Source organism: Megalobrama amblycephala, linkage group LG7, assembly GCF_018812025.1.
Source record: "Megalobrama amblycephala isolate DHTTF-2021 linkage group LG7, ASM1881202v1, whole genome shotgun sequence".
Lineage (NCBI taxonomy): Eukaryota > Metazoa > Chordata > Actinopteri > Cypriniformes > Xenocyprididae > Megalobrama > Megalobrama amblycephala.
In genome coordinates, this window is record NC_063050.1 from 4,599,997 (window position 1) to 4,622,667 (window position 22,671).

Genomic DNA, 22,671 nt, shown 5'->3' on the forward strand with positions numbered 1-22,671 from the left:
ATATGGAGACCTTCATAATGAGACACTTTACCATTCAATTAATCCATGGATAGGATTTAAGACTTGACTGACAATTAAATATTCAGTTTTATTTGGAAATGTGTCAAAAAGGAAGTTTCATGTCAATCATTTTTAAGACTGAATCACATCCATTACAAACAAAATTCAAGACTGAGTATTCGAGGGAAAATAAATGCAGTAGCTAAACAAATTGCCCTTTTATTGATGATAATCATTTCATTTAGGATACTTATGCTTTTGTTCGCAGTTCTTGCGAAACGTCATGAAATAGAGAAGAAATATGAAGAAGTGAAAAACGAAGAGATCAGTGTTTCAACCTCCTGTTAGTCATACACCATATAAAAGCATTCATTTTCAAGTAGAAACATCTAAACATCCATAAAACAACTGAAGCTGAATAAGACTCATTTTCAGTAAACCTCTCTGAAAACAAGTATTAATATCTAGAATCATGTTTCAGGAAATGGTTTAAGGCAAAACACTCATCAGGTTCAGAATTAAGTGTGTTTTATAGTGTCACAGAACACTGTTAATGAACATTTATTATAAACAACGAGGTTTTTGAGATGTTTAGTGTGTCGTTTGAACTATCATCAACTACAGATGATATGACATCAGAGCTTAAAGCGCTGAACCCTAAAGAATATCATGTGATTTCCACCAATAGTGTCATCAGGAAACTGATGCTTCATGAAGCGTTTATACAAACATAACACAGAAAACGGAGTGTTAAAGACTGTTAGTGCTGTCAGTTCAGTCTTCAGGCGCTGATCAAACAAGTCGAGGTTCGTCGTCTGTAAACGTCACTCTCACGTGAAATGAACGGACCTGCGGAGATGTGTGATGTCATACATTTAAAGTGTTGCTCGTCCTCCCGACAATTTCTGAAGTTCCCTGAAATTCTACAAAACATAATATATATATATATGCAGAAATGCTTATTTAAATTAATCAGAAAATTTTATTACTACTTGAAGTGTATCAAAACCACGTGTCAATCAAACTTTGAGTTGAGCCCTTATGTGCACGTGTGTGTATGTTAGTGTGTGTGTGTGTGTGTGTGTTGGTTCCTTTGGTGTCGTCTGTGTCGGAAGTCTCTCTGTTCAGTCCAGCAGAGACGGTTCTGACGGTCTGATGATCGTGGGCCGGTTTGGAGCTGCTGGAGGTCTCCTGCTATACACACACACACACACACACACACACACACACACACACACACACACACACAGGAAAACACATCATGCTATCAGAGACCTATGACATACGTTTCGCTTTTTCACCATTTTCTTTAAAAAAAAAAAACAAACAAACAAAAAAATCAAGATTTTATCAAAAAATCATGTCTAATTAATTGAAATCATGAAAATTATACAGTTTAATTAAACAAATTTTTAAACCCCTATAAAATATTTTTCTCAATTTTTTGTTTTCATTTTTCTGGATTTTCGTTTTTTCCATTTTATTTTTTCAGGATTCTGCTTAAATGGTTAAATTAAACTTTAGTCATCAAAAAGCATGTTAAATTTTATGATTTCAATCAATTAGACAATTTATTACAAAATGTAACAAATATACATTTTTTAGGGTCCCATGAAATCTGTTTATTTTTTTCCCCAAAGTCTGTTTTATTGTCTTGTCAAAAACATGTCTGATGAATTGACATTTATATATTTTATGATTCAACAATGGTTTATTAGAAGTGTAAGAAAGATCAAATTTTATGGCCCTATGAAATCAGTTTTCTGGATTTCATTATAATGGTTTAATTAAGTTTTAATAATCAATAGGCATGTATAATTAATTGAATTCAATAAACATTAACAATAATTTTTTACAATAATAATGCCCAATGAAATGTTTTATTTTTTCAGGAATTCTGTGTTGCCTGTTTTAGTTTCTCTGGATTTATGATTTAATACAAATTTATTATCAGAAATGAAGGCATCAAACAAACAATTTAGTTAATCTTTTAAAATGTAAGAGAATGAAAATGCGACAAAGTGCCGCACAACAGAGGTCTACTGTGAAAAATAAACGGATGAAAAACAGGTGACACACATTTGAATAGTTTTGTTATTGTTAGGCCATAGGATATACTCGATATGTCAATGAAAAGACAACAGTCACGACTAATATCAGTACAATCTGACACCAGCTTCAACACACACGTTTGTTATCTATGAAATTTGCATAAACATGAATAATTTAAATGAAAAACAAACATGGAGTTAAACTGGAAGTGTCTCCATATTTGTTCAGTTTGACGGAAGTGTGAATTAACGAATCATGAATATTAATTACATTCAGCCTGTATGAATAAATGACTAGTTGAAAGGCAGACGTTGTCTTCTGCAAGTAGGGATTCTCACTACGAATAATCTGTGGCTCATGAATATTTAATAAGTTACTGCACATCTGATTCAATTAATATTCATAAGCCTTCACCATTGAAATTTCTCTAGCATTATTTGGAAAACCCTACATAAAACTGAGGGTGTTTGAGGAGGGTGTCGGTCGTACCTGGGTATGCCGGGCGGCAGAGAGGGCGGCACACGGGCGGGGCGAGACGGCACCTGAGGGGGCGGAGCCACCGCCGGCTCTAGAGTGCCACTCCCAAAAGCATTAGAGCCGACTGGAGGCGGGCCGGGCCTGGATGGAACGGGCGGAGCTCCAAACGCAGGCGAGGGGTTAAGAGGAGGCGGGCCCGGTGGGCCGGGGGTGGGGCCTCGCACTGCAGGGGGACGACCAGGGGGCGGAGCCGTACCCGAGGATGGCTTACGCTGAGATGGAGGACTGACAGAGGAGGAGAAAGACAATGACAACAAATGCCATTACTATCCATTACTAGAGCGGTCAAGTGATTTATTAGATCTGACATATTCGTAGTTAATGAATAATTGAAAAGTTAAGGCACGGTTGGATCTTACAATGAAAAGCTAATAGTTATTCAAATCATAAGTTTGGGAATATCCCTGATTTGACACATGAATTACTGATGCTATCCAGATCAAATCTACCTGGGGTCGGTGTGGATCCAGGTGTCGTCCACCGGAGGCGGTACAGGTGCGGACACGGTGCTGGTGCTGATGTCACCGATGATGTGCAGCGCCTCTTTGAGCGCGTGATACATGCGCAGCATCTCGTCGCGCCGCTGCGCCTGTTCGGCCGACTCCTCCATCAGACTGTTCTGATCGCCGGACGAGTACAGATACGCCAGCAGCTCCGAGTGGATGAACTCCTTCGCCTGAGACACAAACACAGTCAGAGAGACACGAACCCCTGAGACTCAGAACAAACTGACAACTGCTGGTGGCGCTAGAGAGGCACAAAACTCTAATAAAATAAATAAAACAAACAAATACCCCCCCTAAACTAAACTTCAATGAAAAAAAACAAATGAATAAAATAATAAACAAACAATAATAATAATAAAAAAAAATAACAACTCCCAAACTCCTTAAATTAAAACATAAAAATAAACTAATAAAATAATACAAATAATAAAATAAATCAATAAACCTCTATACTCCAACGCAAAAACAAATAAAATAATACATGTAAAAAAATAAATACCAAAACTCCTTAAAAAGAATAAATAAAAAATATAATAAATAAACCTCAAAACTCCAACATAAATAAAATTTAAAAAAATATTAAAAACAATAAAAATAAACCCCCAAATTAAACTTAAAAAAATAAAAATAATAATAAAAACAATAAAAAATAAAACTATATAAAATAAACCACAAACTCCTTAAAAAAAATTAAACACAAAAATGCATACATAAAAAGAATAAATAAAAAAATATAATAAATAAACCTCAAAACTCCAACATAAATAAAATAAAAATATTGAAAACAATAAATAAACCCCCAAATTAAACTTCAAAAAAGTAAATAAAAAAATAATAATAAAAACAATAAAAATAAAACTATATAAAATAAACCACAAACTCCTTAAAAAAAATTAAACACAAAAATGAATACATAAAATAATATAAATAAAAATAAATAAATAAATAAAACTCCAACGTGAAAAATGTTAAATAAATAATAAATGTCAAAACAATAAAATACAAATAAACCCCAAAACTCCTTAAAAATAATAAATAAATAAAAATAATAAACTCCAACATAATAAAACATAAATAAAAAAAATTATAAAAACAATAAAAATAAAACTATATAAAATAAACCACAAAACTCCTTAAAAAATTTGAACACAAAAATGAATAAATATTAATAAAAAATAAATAAAACTCCAACGTGAAAACATTTAAATAAATAATAAATGTTAAAATAATAAAATATAAATAAACCCCAAAAACTCATTACAAAAGAACAAAACAAACAAACAAATAAATACAAAACCTTGAAACTCCAACACAAAACAATACAAATTATACATAAAATAAATAAAACAAACCTCAAAACTCTAATGCAAAAAACATTAAAATAAACCCCAAGACTCCAGTCCACATACATAAAAAACATAAAAAATAATAAAAGTAATAGAAATATAAATAAACAAAACAAAAATATTAAATATAAACAAATGAAATCAACCCGAAAACACAAATAAAAGAATGAATAACAAGTAAAAAAAACATTAAAACATAAATAATAAAAATAAATAAATGAAATAAAAATAATTAAACCCTGAATCAACAAATTAAATAAATAAAAACAAATAAACTAAACCCCAAAACTCCAATGGAAAACATAAATAAATAAAAAAGTAAATAAAATAAAACAGAAATAAACAACTCTGAAACAACTAAAAATAAAAAATACATAAAAACAAATAAAACAAAACAAACCCCAAAACTCCAATGCAAAAATATGAATAAATAAAATATAAATGAATGAACCAAAACTGCAAGGCTAAAAACACAGGAAATGAAAAAGCTTCTGTGATTGACACCCGATTAATGTGAATAAGACATGCGAGCAGTGTCAGGTGATGGCATAAGCCCCGCCCACACTCACGTTGTTGATCATCAGGTGCATGATGGTCTTGGGCATGAGGTCTCTGATGCTCTTGTTGACGATGCCGATGTAGGAGTCCACCAGGTTTCGGATGGTCTCCACCTGCCGCTCCAGCTGAGGGTCCATGGAGAGAGAGTCGGCCGGGACGCCGTCCTCGTTCTCCGCCTGGAGACAGACGAGACTCGGATGACGGGAGAATCACAGAGATTGAGGTGCGTCAGGTGACACTCAGGCGAGACGGTTACCTGGTCTTTCTCCGGGTAGACTCCCGCCCGCAGGAACGAGGCTTTCCAGCTGTCCACGTCCTCCTGAGAGTCGCAGGCCAGCTCGATCTGACGCAGGTCTTTATACACGTTCCTAAATCACATTAATGGCTGCACGTTACAAATCTGAGAGAAAAGGCAGATTTTCCAGCTAGAAATTGGAATTTAAAATGTGATTTTTTAAAAATAAAACTGCGCAATTTGGCCAAAAATGTTATGATTATGAGTTAATATAACTGTAAATAAATAATATTAATAAGAGTTTCAATTATTGCTGTATTATATATATATATATATGTGTGTGTGTGTGTGTGTGTGTGTGTGTGTATTTATTTGTCATTTACATATTATACTTATGCCTTCTTTTATCTTGATTTCTCTGTTAACATGTTGAAACAAATGATTTGTTTGATTTTTTATCTCGTTGAAAAACATCAATTAAGAGTTAAACTAAAATAATAATTGTTTCAATTATTGCTATACACACACACACACAAATTAGTATAAGTTATACCAATTTATTTTATATATATATATATATAAAATTTAACATAAATATATATTTAATACTTTATATTTATTTATTTTTTATTTATTTATTTCTATATCATTTGTTAATATATTATTATAAATGGATAATATTAATTAATTTACTTATTTATTCATAATATTATAGATGTATAATATATTTTTCTTATTTATTTCTATATTTTTATTTATTTTTTAAATATGTTTTTATTTATTTCTATTTAATTGGTTATTATTATAAATGGATAATATTCATTGATTTACTTATTTATTCATAATATCATAAATGTATATTATATATTTTTATTTTTATATTTATTTGTATATACATTTCTTTATATATATATATATATATATATATATATTATTATATTTATTTATTTGTTTGCATAATATAAATATTTGTTCATATAATATAAATGTATAATATTCATTAACTTTAATTATATATTTATTTTTTAATAATATAAGATTAAATAAGTAAATTAATAAATAAATATAAATAAGTAATTGATTAAAAAATTATTTTACAGTGCAACTTAAAAAAAAAAAAAAAAAAAAATTATATATATATATATATATATATATATATATATATATATATATATATATATATATATATATATATATATATATATATATATAGCCATCTTAATTTCTTCATTTTCAAACATTAAACAATCAAACTTTTATTTTGGCGCGATAAAGCTTTAGTTTCATTGACAACAGCCAATCAATATGATTGATTAATTCGTCACACCTCTGCTCGGTGTTGAAGATGGCAAAGGTGTGTTTGGTGGACATGAACCCTTTCTCAACGTCTCTGAGCTTCAGGTTATCCAGAGGCAGCATGAACTTCTTCTCTTTCTCCTGGAAAACACACACACACACAGATTTAGTTTTCACAAAACACAAAGAATAAACATCCACACACACACACACACACACACACACACACACCTCCTCGTCCTTGTACCAGGACAGAGACTCTGCGGTCAGGATGAACCAGTAGTCCTTGGATCCGCCCTTCATGATGCTGATGTTGATGGTGAGCCAACCGCGTCTGATCACCTGAGGCGAGGGGAGGGGATATGATAATGAGGCGGAGGAACAGACCAATCGGCAGCCGGCTGAGTTTGTGTGGATGTTGTTGTACCTGGTTGGGCATTGCCCTCTTCTTACTGACCGCGGCGCTCCGCTGCTGCGCGCTGAAACACACGGCTGTTAGACTGCTGCGACTGAAATCAGGGTCAAAGGTCAACAGAGGTCAGAGGTCACTCACTTGGCAAAACCGATGAAGTCCTCGTGGTTGGTGTTGATGTAGGAGAGCTCGATGTCGATCAGCAGCATCACCTGTGACACACACACACACACACACACACAATGATCTGAGGAGACTAATACAATACAAATAGATACAGGTATAATAAATAAACCAGTTAATAAATGAGATGCATGTATAATATCATATTCAGAAATGAACCACACCTGGTCTTTAGTTTTGCTCTCTCTCTCTCTGACGTATGTGGTGACGATTCTCTCCGTCTCTTCTCTCAGACGAGGATACGAGTTCAGCTACGACACACACACACACACACACACACACACACACGTTATAAACAGATGAGTAGGACAGCAGGAATACCTGAACCGATGAGTGTTTAAACAGACACCGCCGGTGACTGTGACTGTGATTAGTACTTGTGTGATTAGTAATTAAAATCCCCACAAAGCAAAAACAAACACAAGCTGAGCTCATCCACCACAGACAAACACTGAACTTCACAGGGTCATGAAACACCAACAGTTATGTTTGCATGTCACATGATTAAGATACGGCACTGGATTTGATTAGTTATGAGTTTTTTATTAGTTATCTGTCAATCAAAGTGGGTTCGGTTACAGGACTGGATTTGATTGGTTAAGGGATCTGTCAATCAAAGCGGGTTTGGGGAGAGGACTGGATTTGATTGGTTATGGGATCTGTCAATCAAAGCGGGTTTGGGGAGAGGACTGGATTTGATTGGTTAAGGGATCTGTCAATCAAAGCGGGTTCGGTTACAGGACTGGATTTGATTGGTTAAGGGATCTGTCAATCAAAGCGGGTTTGGGGAGAGGACTGGATTTGATTGGTTATGAGATCTGTCAATCAAAGCGGGTTTGGGGAGAGGACTGGATTTGATTGGTTAAGGGATCTGTCAATCAAAGCGGGTTCGGTTACAGGACTGGATTTGATTGGTTAAGGGATCTGTCAATCAAAGCGGGTTTGGGGAGAGGACTGGATTTGATTGGTTATGAGATCTGTCAAAGTGGGTTTGGGGAGAGGACTGGATTTGATTGGTTAAGGGATCTGTCAAAATCAAGGCGGGTTCGGTTACAGGACTGGATTTGATTGGTTATGAGATCTGTCAATCAAAGCGGGTTTGGGGAGAGGACTGGATTTGATTGGTTAAGGGATCTGTCAATCAAAGCGGGTTCGGTTAAAGGACTAGATTTGATTGGTTATGAGATCTGTCAATCAAAGCGGGTTTGGGGAGAGGACTGGATTTGATTGGTTATGAGATCTGTCAATCAAAGCGGGTTCGGTTACAGGACTGGATTTGATTGGTTAAGGGATCTGTCAAAATCAAGGCGGGTTCGGTTACAGGACTGGATTTGATTGGTTAAGGGATCTGTCAATCAAAGCGGGTTTGGGGAGAGGACTGGATTTGATTGGTTATGAGATCTGTCAATCAAAGCGGGTTTGGGGAGAGGACTGGATTTGATTGGTTAAGGGATCTGTCAATCAAAGCGGGTTTGGGGAGAGGACTGGATTTGATTGGTTATGAGATCTGTCAATCAAAGCGGGTTTGGGGAGAGGACTGGATTTGATTGGTTAAGGGATCTGTCAATCAAAGCGGAATCGGTTACAGGACTAGATTTGATTGGTTAAGGGATCTGTCAAAATCAAGGCGGGTTCGGTTACAGGACTGGATTTGATTGGTTAGGGGATCTGTCAATCAAAGCGGATTCGGTTACAGGACTAGATTTGATTGGTTAAGGGATCTGTCAATCAAAGCGGATTCGGTTACAGGAATGGATTTGATTGGTTATGGGATCTGTCAAAATCAAGGCGGGTTCGGTTACAGGACTGGATTTGATTGGTTAGGGGATCTGTCAATCAAAGCGGATTCGGTTACAGGACTAGATTTGATTGGTTAAGGGATCTGTCAATCAAGGCGGGTTCGGTTACAGGACTGGATTTGATTGGTTAAGGGATCTGTCAATCAAAGCGGATTCGGTTACAGGACTGGATTTGATTGGTTATGGGATCTGTCAAAATCAAGGCGGGTTCGGTTACAGGACTGGATTTGATTGGTTAAGGGATCTGTCAATCAAAGCGGATTCGGTTACAGGACTGGATTTGATTGGTTATGGGATCTGTCAAGCAAAGTGGATTCGGTTAAATGACTGGGTTTGATTGGTTATGAGATCTGTCTATCAGTTACAAGACTGGATTTGATTAGTTAAAGGATCTGTCAATCAAAGCAGATTTGGTTACAGGACAGGATTTGATTGGTTAAGGTGATCTGTCAGAAGCGGTCATGTGTTACCTTCTCGGTGCACTTAATGATGAGCGTGGCGAGTTCAGACACCACCAGGTCTACACACTTGAGACACGGCTCCTTCAGTTTAACAATCTGCTTTTTCACTATGGCCTCAAAGGCCAGGTCAGGGGTGAACAGCCCCGTCCTGGAGGATCATGGGACAGCGCAGGTGTTATTTGTGGTGATAATTAGGGGCACAATATTAGGAAAAACTGGACGGGTGGATGAAATCAGAGAAGCACATAACTGTTGATTCATTCTGTACTTCCTCTTTCCTAAACGTGACGCGTGTCCTTTCTGGAATTGCAGCACTTCAACCTGCGAGTCACGATTGTTTAACGCTATTTGAGTGTTTAAACAACATTTATGGGATCGTTCATGTCAGACTGTATTGCTGATGTGAAACATGTCATTTACATGCGCGTTTGCCGAGCAGTTTTGGTTACTGAAGTAGAGGGCAGTTGGTCTTGCGTGACTGAAGCAGCATTGCTTCAGTCAAAGGTCAACAGAGCTTGAGTGTTTTTGCTTTGCGGAGCCGTTAGCGGCGTGAGTCGGTCAGATGTTAGCGTGACGTGCTCAGGCGTCTCTCTGCGTCTACCTTCAGTGTGCACTGCCTGACCGTATTGATGAGCTCCTGGATGACCAGGTCAATGCATTTGAGGCACGGCTCCTTCAGCTTGATCAGCTGCTTTTTCACGATGGCCTCGAAGGCCATGTCAGGGGTGAACAGCCCCGTCCTGAGGTCACACACACACAACACACGGTCAAACAGAGTAAAACCATGCTGATCTTGCTGGCTGTGTGCAACAACAAAGACTTGGTGTGTGCCGTCACAGAAACAATGACTCTAATGAGCCGGTGCATTTATTGAGTTGGTCAAAAATCAGCATTAAGCGGCATGTTGAATACACCATCAGGCATAACATTATGAGCACCTTCCTAATATTGTGTTGGTCCCAAAACAGCCCTGACCCGTCGAGACCCCTGAAGGTGTGCTGTGGTATCTGCACCAAGATGTTAGCAGCAGATCCTTTAAGTCCTGTAAGTTGTGAGGTGGAGCCTCCATGGATGAGACTTGTTTGTTCAGCACATCCAACAGATGCTCGATTGGATTGAGATCTGGCGAATTTGGAGGCCAAGTCAACACCTCAAACTCGTTGTTGTGCTCCTCAAACCATTCCTGAACCAGTGGCAAGAGCATTATCCTGCTGAAAGAGGTCACAGCCACCAGGGAATACTGTTTCCATGAAAGGGTGTACATGATCTGAACAATGCTTAGGTAGGTGGTACGTGTCAAAGTAACGTCCACATGGATGGCAGGACCCAAGGTTTCCCAGCAGATCATTGGCCATCCACGTGATGTAAAAGAAAACGTGATTCATCAGACCAGGCCACCTTCTTCCATTGCTCCGTGGTCCAGTTCTGATGCTCACGTGTCCACTGTTGGCTCTTTCGGCGGTGGACAGGGGTCAGCATGGACACCCTGACTGGTCTGCGGCTATGCAGCTCCATACGCAACAAACCGATGTATTCTGACACCTTTCTATCAGAACCAGCATTAACTTCTTGAGCAATTGGAGCTACAGGAGCTCGTCTGTTGGATCGGACCACACAAGCCAGCCTTTGCTAAGTCTTGTCCGCCCATGACCGTGTCTCCGGTTCACCACTGTTCATTCCTTGGAGCACTTTTGATAGATACTGACCACTGCAGACCAGGAACACCCCACAAGAGCTGCAGTTTTGGAGATGCTCTGACCCAGTTGTCTAGCATCACAATTTGGTCCTTGTCAAACTCACTCAAATCCTTACGCTTGCCCATTTTTCCTGCTTCTAACACATCAACTTTGAGGACAAAACGTTCACTTGTTTCCTAATATATCTACCCACTAACAGGTGCCGTGATGAAGAGATCAACAGTGTTATTCACTTCAGCTGTCAGTGTCATAATGTTATGCCTGATCAGTGTATGTGTGGTGTATCTATAATTTCTTTGAATAGTTCAAATGTTACAGGTTGCGATGATAGTGCATGTGATCAGAAAAGTCCAGCATGTGTGATGTAGGACTGTCTCACAGTTTAATAATCAAATTATGTTCCTATAATGAGTGCAAGTGTGTAGTGTAGTGTGTCAGTGTGCACTTGCCTGACTCCATGAATGTTCTTGATGGCGTAACTGATCTCTCTCCTCAGCTCCTTCTCATCAAACTCCATCTAAACACACACAAACACACTTATCTACTGTATCATATGATTCAAAGGAATCGTTCTGCTAAAAATGTAAATCTTGTCATTATTTACAAAATATTAGAGCTGCATGATTCTGGATATAGTAAGAATCACAAATGTTTTTGTTTAAAACAAGAGATGATTCTGTATAGACAACTAAACAAACGAACATGCAATTTACTAGAGGTTCTGACAAAATGTTAATTGCTGCAGTCTGTTTAAAAATGATTAACTCATTAAAATGGTTGATTAAATGATTCAATGACTCACTCATAAAGACTCGTTCCATTACTGGATGAATCAGCATTTTTGAACGAATCTCTTGAGTCAAGTCAAGTCAAATTTATTTATATAGCGCTTTTTACAATTGGTAATTGTTTCAAAGCAGATTTACATATTAGAAGCACAGAAAAAAAAGAAGTGGTTAAAAATAAGCTGTACAAGCAAGCGTGGTAATATGTAACATATACAAGATGGTGCTACATTAAGCCAATGTCGGCTGACTCCCAGGGGTGGAAAAAACCCCCTAGGAGAAAAACCCAGCGTGCTAACACTGGGAAAAAAGTCCTAGGAGGGAAAAAACCCCTTGGAAAATATATATAATAAATCTATAATAAATATATTATAGATTATAATAAATGAGTGAATGATTCAATGATAAATACATTTTTAACAGCCACTTGTCGCCACCTTCTGGTGTAATTATGTAATAATCTTTATTTGAAGCGTCAAGTTACTTTCAAAAGGTGATTTATACTATTTTTATCACCACCATAGACATCAGTGTCTACATCCCAAATACAATCTTAGTACTTCTGTGACAATATGAATGATTGTAAGACAGAAATATTGATACTGTGTGGTTGAAAAGAAGTTTTTTCATACCTATACATACATCAGAACAAAATCTGAATGTTCATTGTGATCATATTTGTCAAAGTTTTAAAAGACAGAGCCGAATCGCTGTCATTTAGTACTAAGATTGTGTTCATTTGTGAATCGAGATCTCCCTCTTTTAACAATTAATTGTGCATCTCTACAAAAAATGCTGCAGGTTTGACAGTATTTTTTCAATCAGTGTTGATTTGATTGGAAACGAAGATCCATTAACTCAGACACATCTTGTAAATCAGACTCCAGCGTAACCAAAGTCAAACCCAGTGAATAAACGAGGCTAACTGTACCTTAACGAGCTCAAAAGGGAAGCGCTCGTGGAAGATGCGGTTGATTCGCGCTCCGCCGGAGAGTTCCAGCGTGTCCACCTGATCGCCAGAGCCCTCGATCCGCTTCTCGAAGTCCACGCCGAACTGCTGCACCATCCTACACACACACACACACAGGGGTTTAATGGGCATGTGGTCTCTTCTATTCACACTCAAGTAAACATCTGAGTGATACAGGACAATAATATTGTAATATAATGATCTTAATGACACTGCAGAAGGTTTGTGTGTCCGAGTCTCACTGCAGCAGTGCTTTGGTTTTGCGCGTCGGGTCGTCCGGTTTGAAGTTCTTGTATTCGTCCACCTCTTTCTCCAGAGAGAGCAGCTGACTCTGTAGTTTACTGCGCAGTGCCGGCAGAGTGTCACGGATGTGATTCGTCAGTTGCTGGAAAGAGTTGATGGAGACGTGACATATCCAAATAAACGATGCGTTTAATGGATCAGTCTCCTGTGGCTGTTTGTACCTGGTTGAGTGTTTTCTGCAGGTAAGGCGTGCCCATCCGCTCCGCTATGTGTCTGTACGCCGGATGGGACAGGAAGAACTTCCTCTCGGCAGCCAGAGCGGCTCGGATGTCCTTCCTGCCGTCGATGTCCTTCTGACTGCGGTTCACCACACCAATGTAACCTGTAAACACACACAGACTCATTCAGCCGCCTGCGTCACTGCAGCTGTAACACGAGTAACAGTCACTAGTGATGTTTATCTCCAAAGATGCAAATTTGTGACATTATTTTTAATGCAACATCCCAAAATTTGCATAAAAATATGTTGATGGAAACAGCTACAGATGTAGTATCATAGATGTCGTCAATAAGTGCATTGGTGCCGTCCCCTATTTTCACCAGGAATTCTACTGTTAAACAGCACAATTAATCTTTTATTAATTTTATTTCCAGTAACAAAATGTTTTTGGTTTTCGTGTTATTTCCCTTTAACCCCAGGTGTGCAGCACCTCTGCGCAGCGGCAGTAGCTTGTTCTCCAGGATGTCTTTGGCGTCTGTTCCTTCATCCATCAGATCCAGTTTGGTCATCACTCCAATGGTGCGAAGACCTGTAAGGCAGAGGTCAAAGGTCAAGCGGGAATTTGGTTTCTCAATTACATCTCGATCTAACAAAAACGTTTTTTACAACATTCCCATTAAGTTATTAAAGCTTTATTTCTGAATGTTCTCTGAACGTCCAGTTTTCTAAATGTTTTAAAAACGCTTTTTTCTTAGTCTATGTACTTGAACATTACTTTTGAATGTTCTCTGAACAAGCAGTATGTCCAACGGAAACATATAAGAAATAAAACCATGAACGACGTATAAATAAAGTTATTAAAGAGCAGATAACTCTGAGCGAACACTACTGGAAGAACGTTTGTTTACGAGAAAGCGTTCCCGCTGTCAGAGCGTCTCTCACCCTGAGGATCGACCTCTTTGCTGATCTTCAGCGCGTCAGAGTTGGCGAGGTCGGTGTTGGCGGGCGTGACCGCCAGGATCAGGCAGTTCTCTTTGGAGATGAACTGCAGCAGCATGTCTCTGATCACACACACAGAAGAGAAGAGCCGTCAGTGTTTCAATCAGGTACTGTAGGCCATCAAACCCACAGCTCTTACCTGATCTGGAACTCGATGTCCGTCGGCTGGTCTCCCACCGCCACCTTCGTCATGCCGGGAAGATCGATCAGCGTCAGATTTAAGACTGAGAGAGAGAGGAACGAGTTTGATTCAGAAAGTAGAAGAAGACAATAGTGTCATTATACACATCAGTCTCGATGTTACAAAGTCTCAAATGAGTTCAAATCTCACACGCCCACACATATCGTATCATGTGACGCTTAAGTATAGCACCAGATGGAGTCGAAGTTACCGTTCGGTGAGTAAACGCGCAGGTTGATGGGCACCGGAGAGATTCCCTTATTGGATCCAGTGATTCGGTCCGTCTCCGCCTCGATCTCCAGCCGAACCTCGTCAAAGTCCACGAACTTACGGCCCTTGCAGTGCAGGAACTCTGCATATTCTAGAGAAATTTAAAATAAATGATTTCTATGTGAATATATTGTAAACTGTAATTTATTCCCGTGATGCAAAGCTGAATTTTCAACATCATCATTATGCATTATTGTGATTTGAATTGTCAGATTTGATGTTAAAGGGTTAGTTCACCCAAAAATGAAAATAATGTCATTTATTACTCACCCTCATGTCGTTCCACACCCGTAAGACCTTCGTTCATCTTCAGAACTCAAATTAAGATATTTTTGATGAAATCCGATGGCTCAGTGAGGCATGAACAATGACATTTCCTCTCTCAAGATCCATTAATGTACTAAAAACATATTTAAATCAGTATATATTTACATTTATAATATATATATATATATATATATATATTTAAATCAGTTCATGTGAGAACAGTGGTTCAATATTAATATTATAAAGCCACGAGAATAAATAACGACTTATATAGTGATGGCCGATTTCAAAACACTGCTTCAGGAAGCTTCGGAGCGTTATGAATCAGTGTGTCGAATCAGCGGTTCGGAGTGCCAAAGTCACGTGATTTCAGCAGTTTGGCGGTTTGACACGCGATCCGAATCATGATTCGACACAAAAGATTCAAAACGCTCCGAAGCTTCCTGAAGCAGTGTTTTGAAATCGGCCATCACTATATAAGTCGCTATTTTGTTTTGTTTTTTTGGCGCACCAAAAATATTCTTGTGGCTTTATAATATTAATATTGAACCACTGTACTCACATGAACTGATTTAAATATGTTTTTAGTACATTAATGGATCTTGAGAGATGAAATGTCATTGTTCAGGCCTCACTGAGCAATCGGATTTCATCAAAAATATCTTAATTTGTGTTCTGAAGATGAATGAAGGTCTTACGGGTGTGGAACGACATGAGGGTGAGTAATTAATGACAGAAACTTCCTTTTTGGGTGAACTAACCCTTTAAAATAAATGATTTCTATGTGAATATATTGTAAATGTAATTTATTCCTGTGATGAAAAGCATCATCATTATGCATTATTGTGATATAAATCGTCAGATTTGATGTTAAGAAGGTTTAATGTGTGTTTTACCCGCTTTACTGTTGACTAGCTGGAGAATCAGAGGCCTGCGAGTGACAATGCCGGATCCTCGCGGAAGAAAGTCTCTGAATAATGGAGAAAGAGATGGATGAACATTTCTACAGTTTCAAAGAGTAACGAAAACACCAACTTAAACACATGCCAGCTTTTGTGGCCTTAAAATGTTATTAAATGCAAACACTAGAAGGTTTTTATCAACTCCAGAGTGCAAAAAATTTTGATTTATGAAATGACACAGAATGACAGCATCATTCTCTGGTTCATTAAGATACATACTGAAAACAGAGAAAAGAGCATAAATCACCCTCGAAGGAAAGACAAGAAATCGTGTTTCACTTCCCAGACCAAAATCTCAAGAGTGTGTTGTGTGTGTGTGTTGTGTTGTGTTGTGTTGTGTTGTGTTGTGTTGTGTGTGTGTGTGTGTGTGTGTGTGTGTGTGTGTGTGTGTGTGTGTGTGTGCGTGCGTGTCTCTTCCTGTTGCTTGAGAAGGAATTCTGAAGAAGTCAAGTCAGCACAGGCTGAAATCTGTCTCAACCACACAGTTAGTTCTTAGTACCTCCTTTAGGATACTGTGGAATTAGTAGTCAATAATATTACGACACGACTGTTTGGATACAGACAATCTTAAAAAAAAAAAAAACTTATGTTCAGCAGAAAAAAATACATATCAATTTCATTTCATGTTTTGGTGAACTATCCCTTCTAAGGTCCATTCACACCAAGAACGATAACGATCTGTTTATTATAAACGCGCGTCTGTCGCTTTAAATTCTCGCGTTCCATAAAGCAGGATTCTGATTGGCTGTTAATATTTTATTGTTCGTCAGCTGGAAAAAAAAATAATTGAGAAAGTGATTCCAGCGTTATCGTTCCTGTGCTGTCATCAATCGATTTTTCTCAATAACGTTAGTTATTATAGATGTGAACAGGTCTGTATAATGTTCATTTTAGTTAACTATTATGAAATGGTTAATGTTTGACTAGCTGTGACATTCTGATCACTGAACGCTTCAGATCATTTGAGTTTAGCGACACATTTTCAAAATTCATGTTTTACTCAATTTGTTATACTAATCATTTGAACTAAATCGTAAACTAGGAAATAAGAATTTGACATATTTCACTCTGAGAGAGTTGTTTACACATAAGACTCGGTATTTATCACCTGCCCACGAAGTTCTCCAGCACCGAGCTCTTCCCGGCGCTCTGGCCGCCCACCACTGCGATCTGCGGCAGCTCGAGGTTGCAGCTCTGGCCGATGGAGCTGAAGGCGTCCTGCAGTTTGTTAATGAGGGGAATCAACTCCTCCATCCCGCGGTTCCCCATGACGAGCTTTATCAAACACCACAAACTCCAGAAAAACTGTTCAGATCACTTCATGACTTACTATTAAGCGGCCTTAAATGAGGTGACTCAAAACAAACTGTTTTAATAGAAATAAAACGGACCCAATATATCCAACTCCAGTTGTCAGACAGAGAGAGAAAAACGAAGGCAGAAAGTTTTCCCATCCGGTCAGCAGACCACCATAAACTTCTGAAGAACAGCCCTTGTTTGCAAACCGCGCGTTCCTATTGGCCACTGGTGGTGTCCGTCAAATACGACAGACTGCGGGTAAACGGGTGGGGCGTTAGAACAGTGACAGAGGCAATTATTTAACCCGTTTTCCATTACATACATGAAATACTAGTTATACTTCAGAGGCGATATTAAGATAGAATTACAGTTGTTTGTGTCTGAGATAATTTACGCGAGTTGACATTCAACCTGAACATCATCACGAAAATGTCAAGCTATTTCGCAAAAAAAAGAAGAAAAAAAAAAAACTAAAAAAAAACGGCTGAATTGGACAATTTAAATATTTCGCATCTGTCAATCACAAACTGGCTCTTCCTTAAGCCCCGCCTTAAAACCGTTATTGACCGTTATTACCTGACGATTCTTGGCTCTTCGGCAAGCCTGTTTAAAGTGAAATGTTTTAAAAATATATATTATAGCATACAGTATAGTTATGTAATAATGCAAAAAAATATGCTTATGGTCCTAAAGATTAGCTTTATTTGCTTACAACATGGATTTTGGCCAATTTCGTGAGAACCTCTCAAGATCAGACATCATCTTTTTGTATCATGTCAGCTAATATTCAAATTCAGCTGATAAATTCAAATTCAGACCCTTATTCCTCGTCTGGTATCGTTTAAAGCCCTTAGAAGCTGCACTGAAACTGCAATTTTGACCTTCAACAGTTTGGAGAACACTGAAGTCCACTATAAGGAGAATTATCCTGTAATGTTTTCATCAAAAACCTTAATTTCTTTTCGACTGACGAAAGAAAGACATGAACATCTTGGATGACATGGGGGTGAGTAAATTATCAGGAAAAGTTTATTTAAAAGTGGACTAATCCTTTAAGTCAAAATTGACTTTTAAGAGAGATTTATATGAAGAGTCAAAATCATGATTTAAAAATGTCATGATTATGACAAGTCGAAAGTACAACATGAAAAGCTGAGAGATAATTTTGTAAAATCCAAATAAGCTTTACATATCTTTATTGGAAAGTGTTTAAACAATGTTTTTCATGCACAAGTGCCTGCAATCATCTAAATAATCATTTGTTACAGCCCTAAATACACAGTTTTTAAAAAATGTAATTATTTTGTGGCGGATTCAGCTTCAGAACACCAAACAGATATGTGCGTTGGCTCATTTGACTCAGGTTGCCCCTTCAGGCTTTTCCAAGCCAACATCACAGTTTGTTTACAAACTTTAGCTTCTAGTTCATTATGAGACGATAAGTCATTATTATGACTAATTATGAAATTAAAAAGTCAAAAAGTACTTCGTCATAATGACATTTAGACTCTGAATCACTATGATGATTCTGGAGCGGTTTGTTCTTTAGCGTGTTTCTTCTGGTGGGTCTGAAAACTACCTAAATAAGTGAATCTCTCGCCGCAGATGCAGCAACGGTAAGGTTTCTCTCCTGTATGAACTCGCTCATGGATCTTCAGCACATCTGATCGAGCGAAAGTCTTGTCACACTGAGAACACTTGAACGGTCTTTCTCCTGTATGAATCCTCTTGTGATTTTGAAAGGTATCATGTTTACTGAAACTCTTCCCACAAACGCTGCAGTGATACGGTCTTTCTCCAGTGTGAACTCTCTGATGGACACCGAATTGACCCTGATCGGAAAAGCTCTTCCCGCAGTAGGAGCACAGGAACGGTTTCTCTCCAGTGTGAATCCTCTCATGACAAATCAAATTAGATTTTTGACAGAATAGTTTATCACAGTATGAACACTGATACTGTTTCTCCACAGAGTGTATTTTCTGGTGTGACTTAAGAGCAAATAACTGCATAAAGGTTTTCCCACATTCACTGCACTGGTACGGCCTCTCATTGGTGTGAACACGCACATGGGTCTTCAGATGGGATGCGTACATGAATCTTCTCTCGCAGTGAGGACACTTGTACGGCGTTTCGCCCGTGTGAGTTCGCTTGTGAATATCTAGGCTCCTTTTGCTGCTGAAATTCTTGTCACATTCGCTGCAGTGGAAAGGCTTTTCACCAGTGTGTGACTTCATGTGAACTCTCATATTAGAAGGAGTGGTGAAAAAATCCTTCCCGCACTGTTCGCAGTGAAACTCCTTCTTCATCTTGTGCTCTTTTCTATGAAGCCTCCTCTCTTCTAAGATGGGAAAGCTGATGTCGCATATCTTGCAGGTGAAATCTTTCTGTTCTGTGTGTTTTCTCTCATGTCTCACTAAATTACGCTGTGAACTCAATGTTTTCCCACAGGTGGAGCAGGAAAATCTCTTGACCTTCAGCTGATCTTTTGATGTTGAAACCGTTTCTTCATCAGAAGATGAAACACTGTTGTCATCTGAAAAGAACAAAACATTAATAGAAAGTCTAACATTAAACTGTACTCAGAGTTCGGCTACATCCAATCTAAAAGAAACAAACCTGCAGGAATAAACTCATCATCTTCATCCTCCTCCTCCTCCTCATGTCTCTGTTGTTGTTCCTCTGCTGTGTTTTTTTCTCCTCTGCTCTCTATCAGGTTCCTGCAGTCCACCAGTTTGACGGAGCACATCTTCAGCGGCGTCTGCAGCATCTGCTGTTCTCCAGCGTTACAGTCAGAGGTTTGATCAGTGGATCCATGATCCTGAGCGTCAGTATAACACAGTAAAGTGAGGCTGAGCTCTGAGTCCTGTGTGTCTCTGGATCTCCAGACTGAATCCTGAGCTTCTGTCCCGTCAGTCACACACACTGAAACCTTCTCCAGATCCTGACAAACACAAATAAACAACCTGTTGATATTAGCCTCATTACTCAGCAGTTATCTCTAGTGGTTATATTCGCATATTTAGCTGCTGGTTTAATTTGAGATGTGCAGAAGAAGTGAGAAGCTAACAAAACTTTGGTTTGATTGAGCTGAAGGATGAAATGAGCCGCTCAAACCTCTCTGTTGGGTTTGTCTCCTCTTTCTCTCAGCTTTGCCTCCAGTGACGCCACCTCTTTCTTCAGTTGACAGATTTCACTGATGAAATCCTCAATATCCAGCATGGACAGATCAGTTCCTACTGATTTACAGCAGATCACATCCATCTGCGCTTTCATGCTCAACATCTGAACACAAACACATCATCATTACTAAAAGACGCATTCATAATATACTCATAAGATTATTTGAATAAAAATGGATTCACCTTAATTTTACTCTATTTTCTTCAAATCACATACCCCATTATGTCATCTCCAGGATGGTCTTTTTTATAATTTAACAAACTCAGATCACTGTTCTCAAAACAGTTAACCCAGTCATCTGAACACTTTCAAAATGTCCTAAACAGATTGTACGTTTTCATTAATTTCACACAAACTGCAAATCATGTGAATCATTTTCTCAAAACACTACACACAAAACTCTTTGCACAAAGTTCATGCATCCAACCAAAACTTTAATATATCAGCTTTACACAAATCACAAACATTTATGTACTATTTGTCCAAGCACAACAAACAAAACTCTGGAATTTGTCATATTATCAAATGCACATGGTGTGTTTTCAGTTAGCCCCAAACTGATATCTGCTTGATTAATAATACACTCAACACAGGAAATGTTTTTTTTTTCCACAAAATGTTTATGCGTTTATCACAACTGCATTATGTGATAGGGAAAATATAAAAGGGAAAGTATGAATAGAGCATGAAAATATGCAATAGAGGGGGGAAATAAAGAGGTGTAAGTGTAAAGGGGTGGTGTGGTACAGGAAGGGTGGAATGAGAAGAGAAAGAGTGAAACATAAAGATGATCATATAGAAGAGAGGAGGAAGTAAAAAAGGAGGATAAAAGAGCTGAATAAAGTGGAGGACACTGTAGTGGAAAGAAATTATTTATTTGTATTTGAACTTTATTTAGTGTATTTGTAATTTTTAAGAAAATCAAGATACAATGACAATTTGTATATTCACATATGTCAGGGTGGCACAACTGCAAATATTTTATTAATAATAAACACATTTATTAGTAATAATGTTAAACCTGATACTGTAATGCAACATCTGGAGGACTTGGATAAATCACTGTGGAAGAGTGTAAAGAGCTGTAGATATCTCTCAAATACTGATTAAAACAGCTCATTTCAAGTATTTACAAATATTTGGATGTTCCACCTGACAAAAAAACGTAAACACTGAAATGTTGTGTAACAACTGAAACTTAATTAAACACATTGTTCATGACTCAGAAATATGCATTACATCAGTTTTGAAAATATTTTTTTAAAAATACAGTTTTTGAAGCTTCCATATATCAAAACCTGTTGGAAAAACATTACAATAATGTGTATTTCCATTAGTGTATTTGTACATCTACAGCTGAAAATGTTCTAAAATCATTAGAGAAACACTTTAAAAAAAAATAGAGTGTGTTTAGATGTTAACTGCTTTGGAGAAATGAGGCAAATTGATTGAGAAAAACTAAAAGAAAAAAAGTTTCCTCAGACACGAAGAAAAGTGCCCAAGACAGCAAAATAAACTGTGTTATAAACACGACTTCTGCTTTCCAGAAGAAATAGCGACTATACTGTAATAATAAATAAAATTATCACCTTCATTTAAGACATTTACCTTCAGCTGCTGGATTTCTGCTCGTTTCTCCTTAAACTGTAAATCATTTAAACTGAGAAACGAGAAATCATCAGACAGTCATAAAACATCAAGCTCATAATGATGTAAAACATCTTAAACACGCACGAGCTGAATATATTTACTAACAAAACCAAACACTTTCGCGCGCTGCTCGCAGTTTCACAGCAACAAATGACGCATTTCCGCCTCCTACTGGACTGGAGCGAATATTTAGGCTGCGTCCTGCAGAGGTCGCATTTGTCGCGTGATTGAGGCTGCCTAATTTTTGTTTATTATCTATTCAACTCTAATAATGATCTGTTTATCTTACGAAAGTTTTATGAATATCTACCAATAACAAAAAAAAAATTTTTTTTTGAAGAAATGTGTATTTATATAATTCATCATGGAGATGATTAGACCGTTTGAACATGCTCCTCCCAAACTTTGTTTATAAAACATCATTTGTTGATTGAATTCTGCATTCTCTTGAGACGCAGACATGTAAGAGGCAGACAATTAGATATATTTGTTTAATTAGTGACACTTAGCCTACATTTTAAAATCTTTCTTTTAAAGGTGCCCTAGATTCAAAAATTGAATTT

General features: G+C 37.6%; 2 protein-coding genes across 5 annotated transcripts; both read right to left on the reverse strand.

The window, feature by feature from the left end:
* Window positions 1–68: 68 nt before the first annotated feature.
* dnm2b (dynamin 2b) lies at window positions 69–17,475 on the reverse strand. 4 transcript variants are annotated; one of them, XM_048195042.1, is made up of 21 exons: window positions 17,088–17,475; window positions 15,914–15,987; window positions 14,692–14,841; window positions 14,439–14,523; window positions 14,243–14,361; window positions 13,791–13,889; window positions 13,302–13,462; window positions 13,080–13,222; window positions 12,799–12,934; window positions 11,532–11,599; window positions 9,395–9,533; window positions 7,290–7,376; window positions 7,084–7,154; window positions 6,958–7,009; window positions 6,762–6,872; window positions 6,562–6,671; window positions 5,256–5,367; window positions 5,011–5,175; window positions 3,039–3,265; window positions 2,542–2,814; window positions 69–1,194 (listed from the first exon to the last, which is right to left on the reverse strand). In XM_048195042.1, exons 1-21 carry the CDS (start codon window positions 17,246–17,248, stop codon window positions 1,125–1,127), a joined length of 2,613 nt encoding a protein of 870 aa, XP_048050999.1. In that variant the 5' UTR covers window positions 17,249–17,475; the 3' UTR covers window positions 69–1,124. The 4 variants fall into 4 exon arrangements, with proteins under 4 accessions (XP_048050999.1, XP_048051001.1, XP_048050998.1 ...); XM_048195044.1 differs by having other exon boundaries at window positions 69–1,191; window positions 17,088–17,474; XM_048195041.1 differs by lacking the exon at window positions 9,395–9,533 and adding an exon at window positions 9,987–10,125 and having other exon boundaries at window positions 17,088–17,473.
* A 963-nt stretch (window positions 17,476–18,438) lies between these two features.
* On the reverse strand, window positions 18,439–22,671 carry LOC125271129 (zinc finger protein 501-like). Its single transcript, XM_048195111.1, has 4 exons — window positions 22,067–22,671; window positions 20,393–20,560; window positions 19,895–20,219; window positions 18,439–19,811 (listed from the first exon to the last, which is right to left on the reverse strand). The coding sequence occupies exons 2-4, from the start codon at window positions 20,558–20,560 to the stop codon at window positions 18,796–18,798; spliced, it is 1,509 nt and encodes a 502-aa protein (XP_048051068.1). The 5' UTR covers window positions 22,067–22,671; the 3' UTR covers window positions 18,439–18,795.

What these genes read in the sequence shown, in the direction of transcription:
- dnm2b (XM_048195042.1), bottom strand. Translation starts at nt 17,248, where the DNA reads ATGGGGAACCGCGGGATGGAGGAGTTGATTCCCCTCATTAACAAACTG. An exon ending in TCCCTTTTGAGCTCGTTAAG is followed by an intron (nt 11,600 to 12,798) that starts GTACAGTTAGCC and finishes GTGTGTGTTTAG; the next exon opens with ATGGAGTTTGATGAGAAGGA. An exon ending in AGAGCAAAACTAAAGACCAG is followed by an intron (nt 7,155 to 7,289) that starts GTGTGGTTCATT and finishes TGTGTGTCACAG; the next exon opens with GTGATGCTGCTGATCGACAT.
- LOC125271129 (XM_048195111.1), bottom strand. Translation starts at nt 20,560, where the DNA reads ATGTTGAGCATGAAAGCGCAGATGGATGTGATCTGCTGTAAATCAGTA. An exon ending in GAGACAAACCCAACAGAGAG is followed by an intron (nt 20,220 to 20,392) that starts GTTTGAGCGGCT and finishes TGTGTTTGTCAG; the next exon opens with GATCTGGAGAAGGTTTCAGT. An exon ending in TGATGAGTTTATTCCTGCAG is followed by an intron (nt 19,812 to 19,894) that starts GTTTGTTTCTTT and finishes TGTTCTTTTCAG; the next exon opens with ATGACAACAGTGTTTCATCT.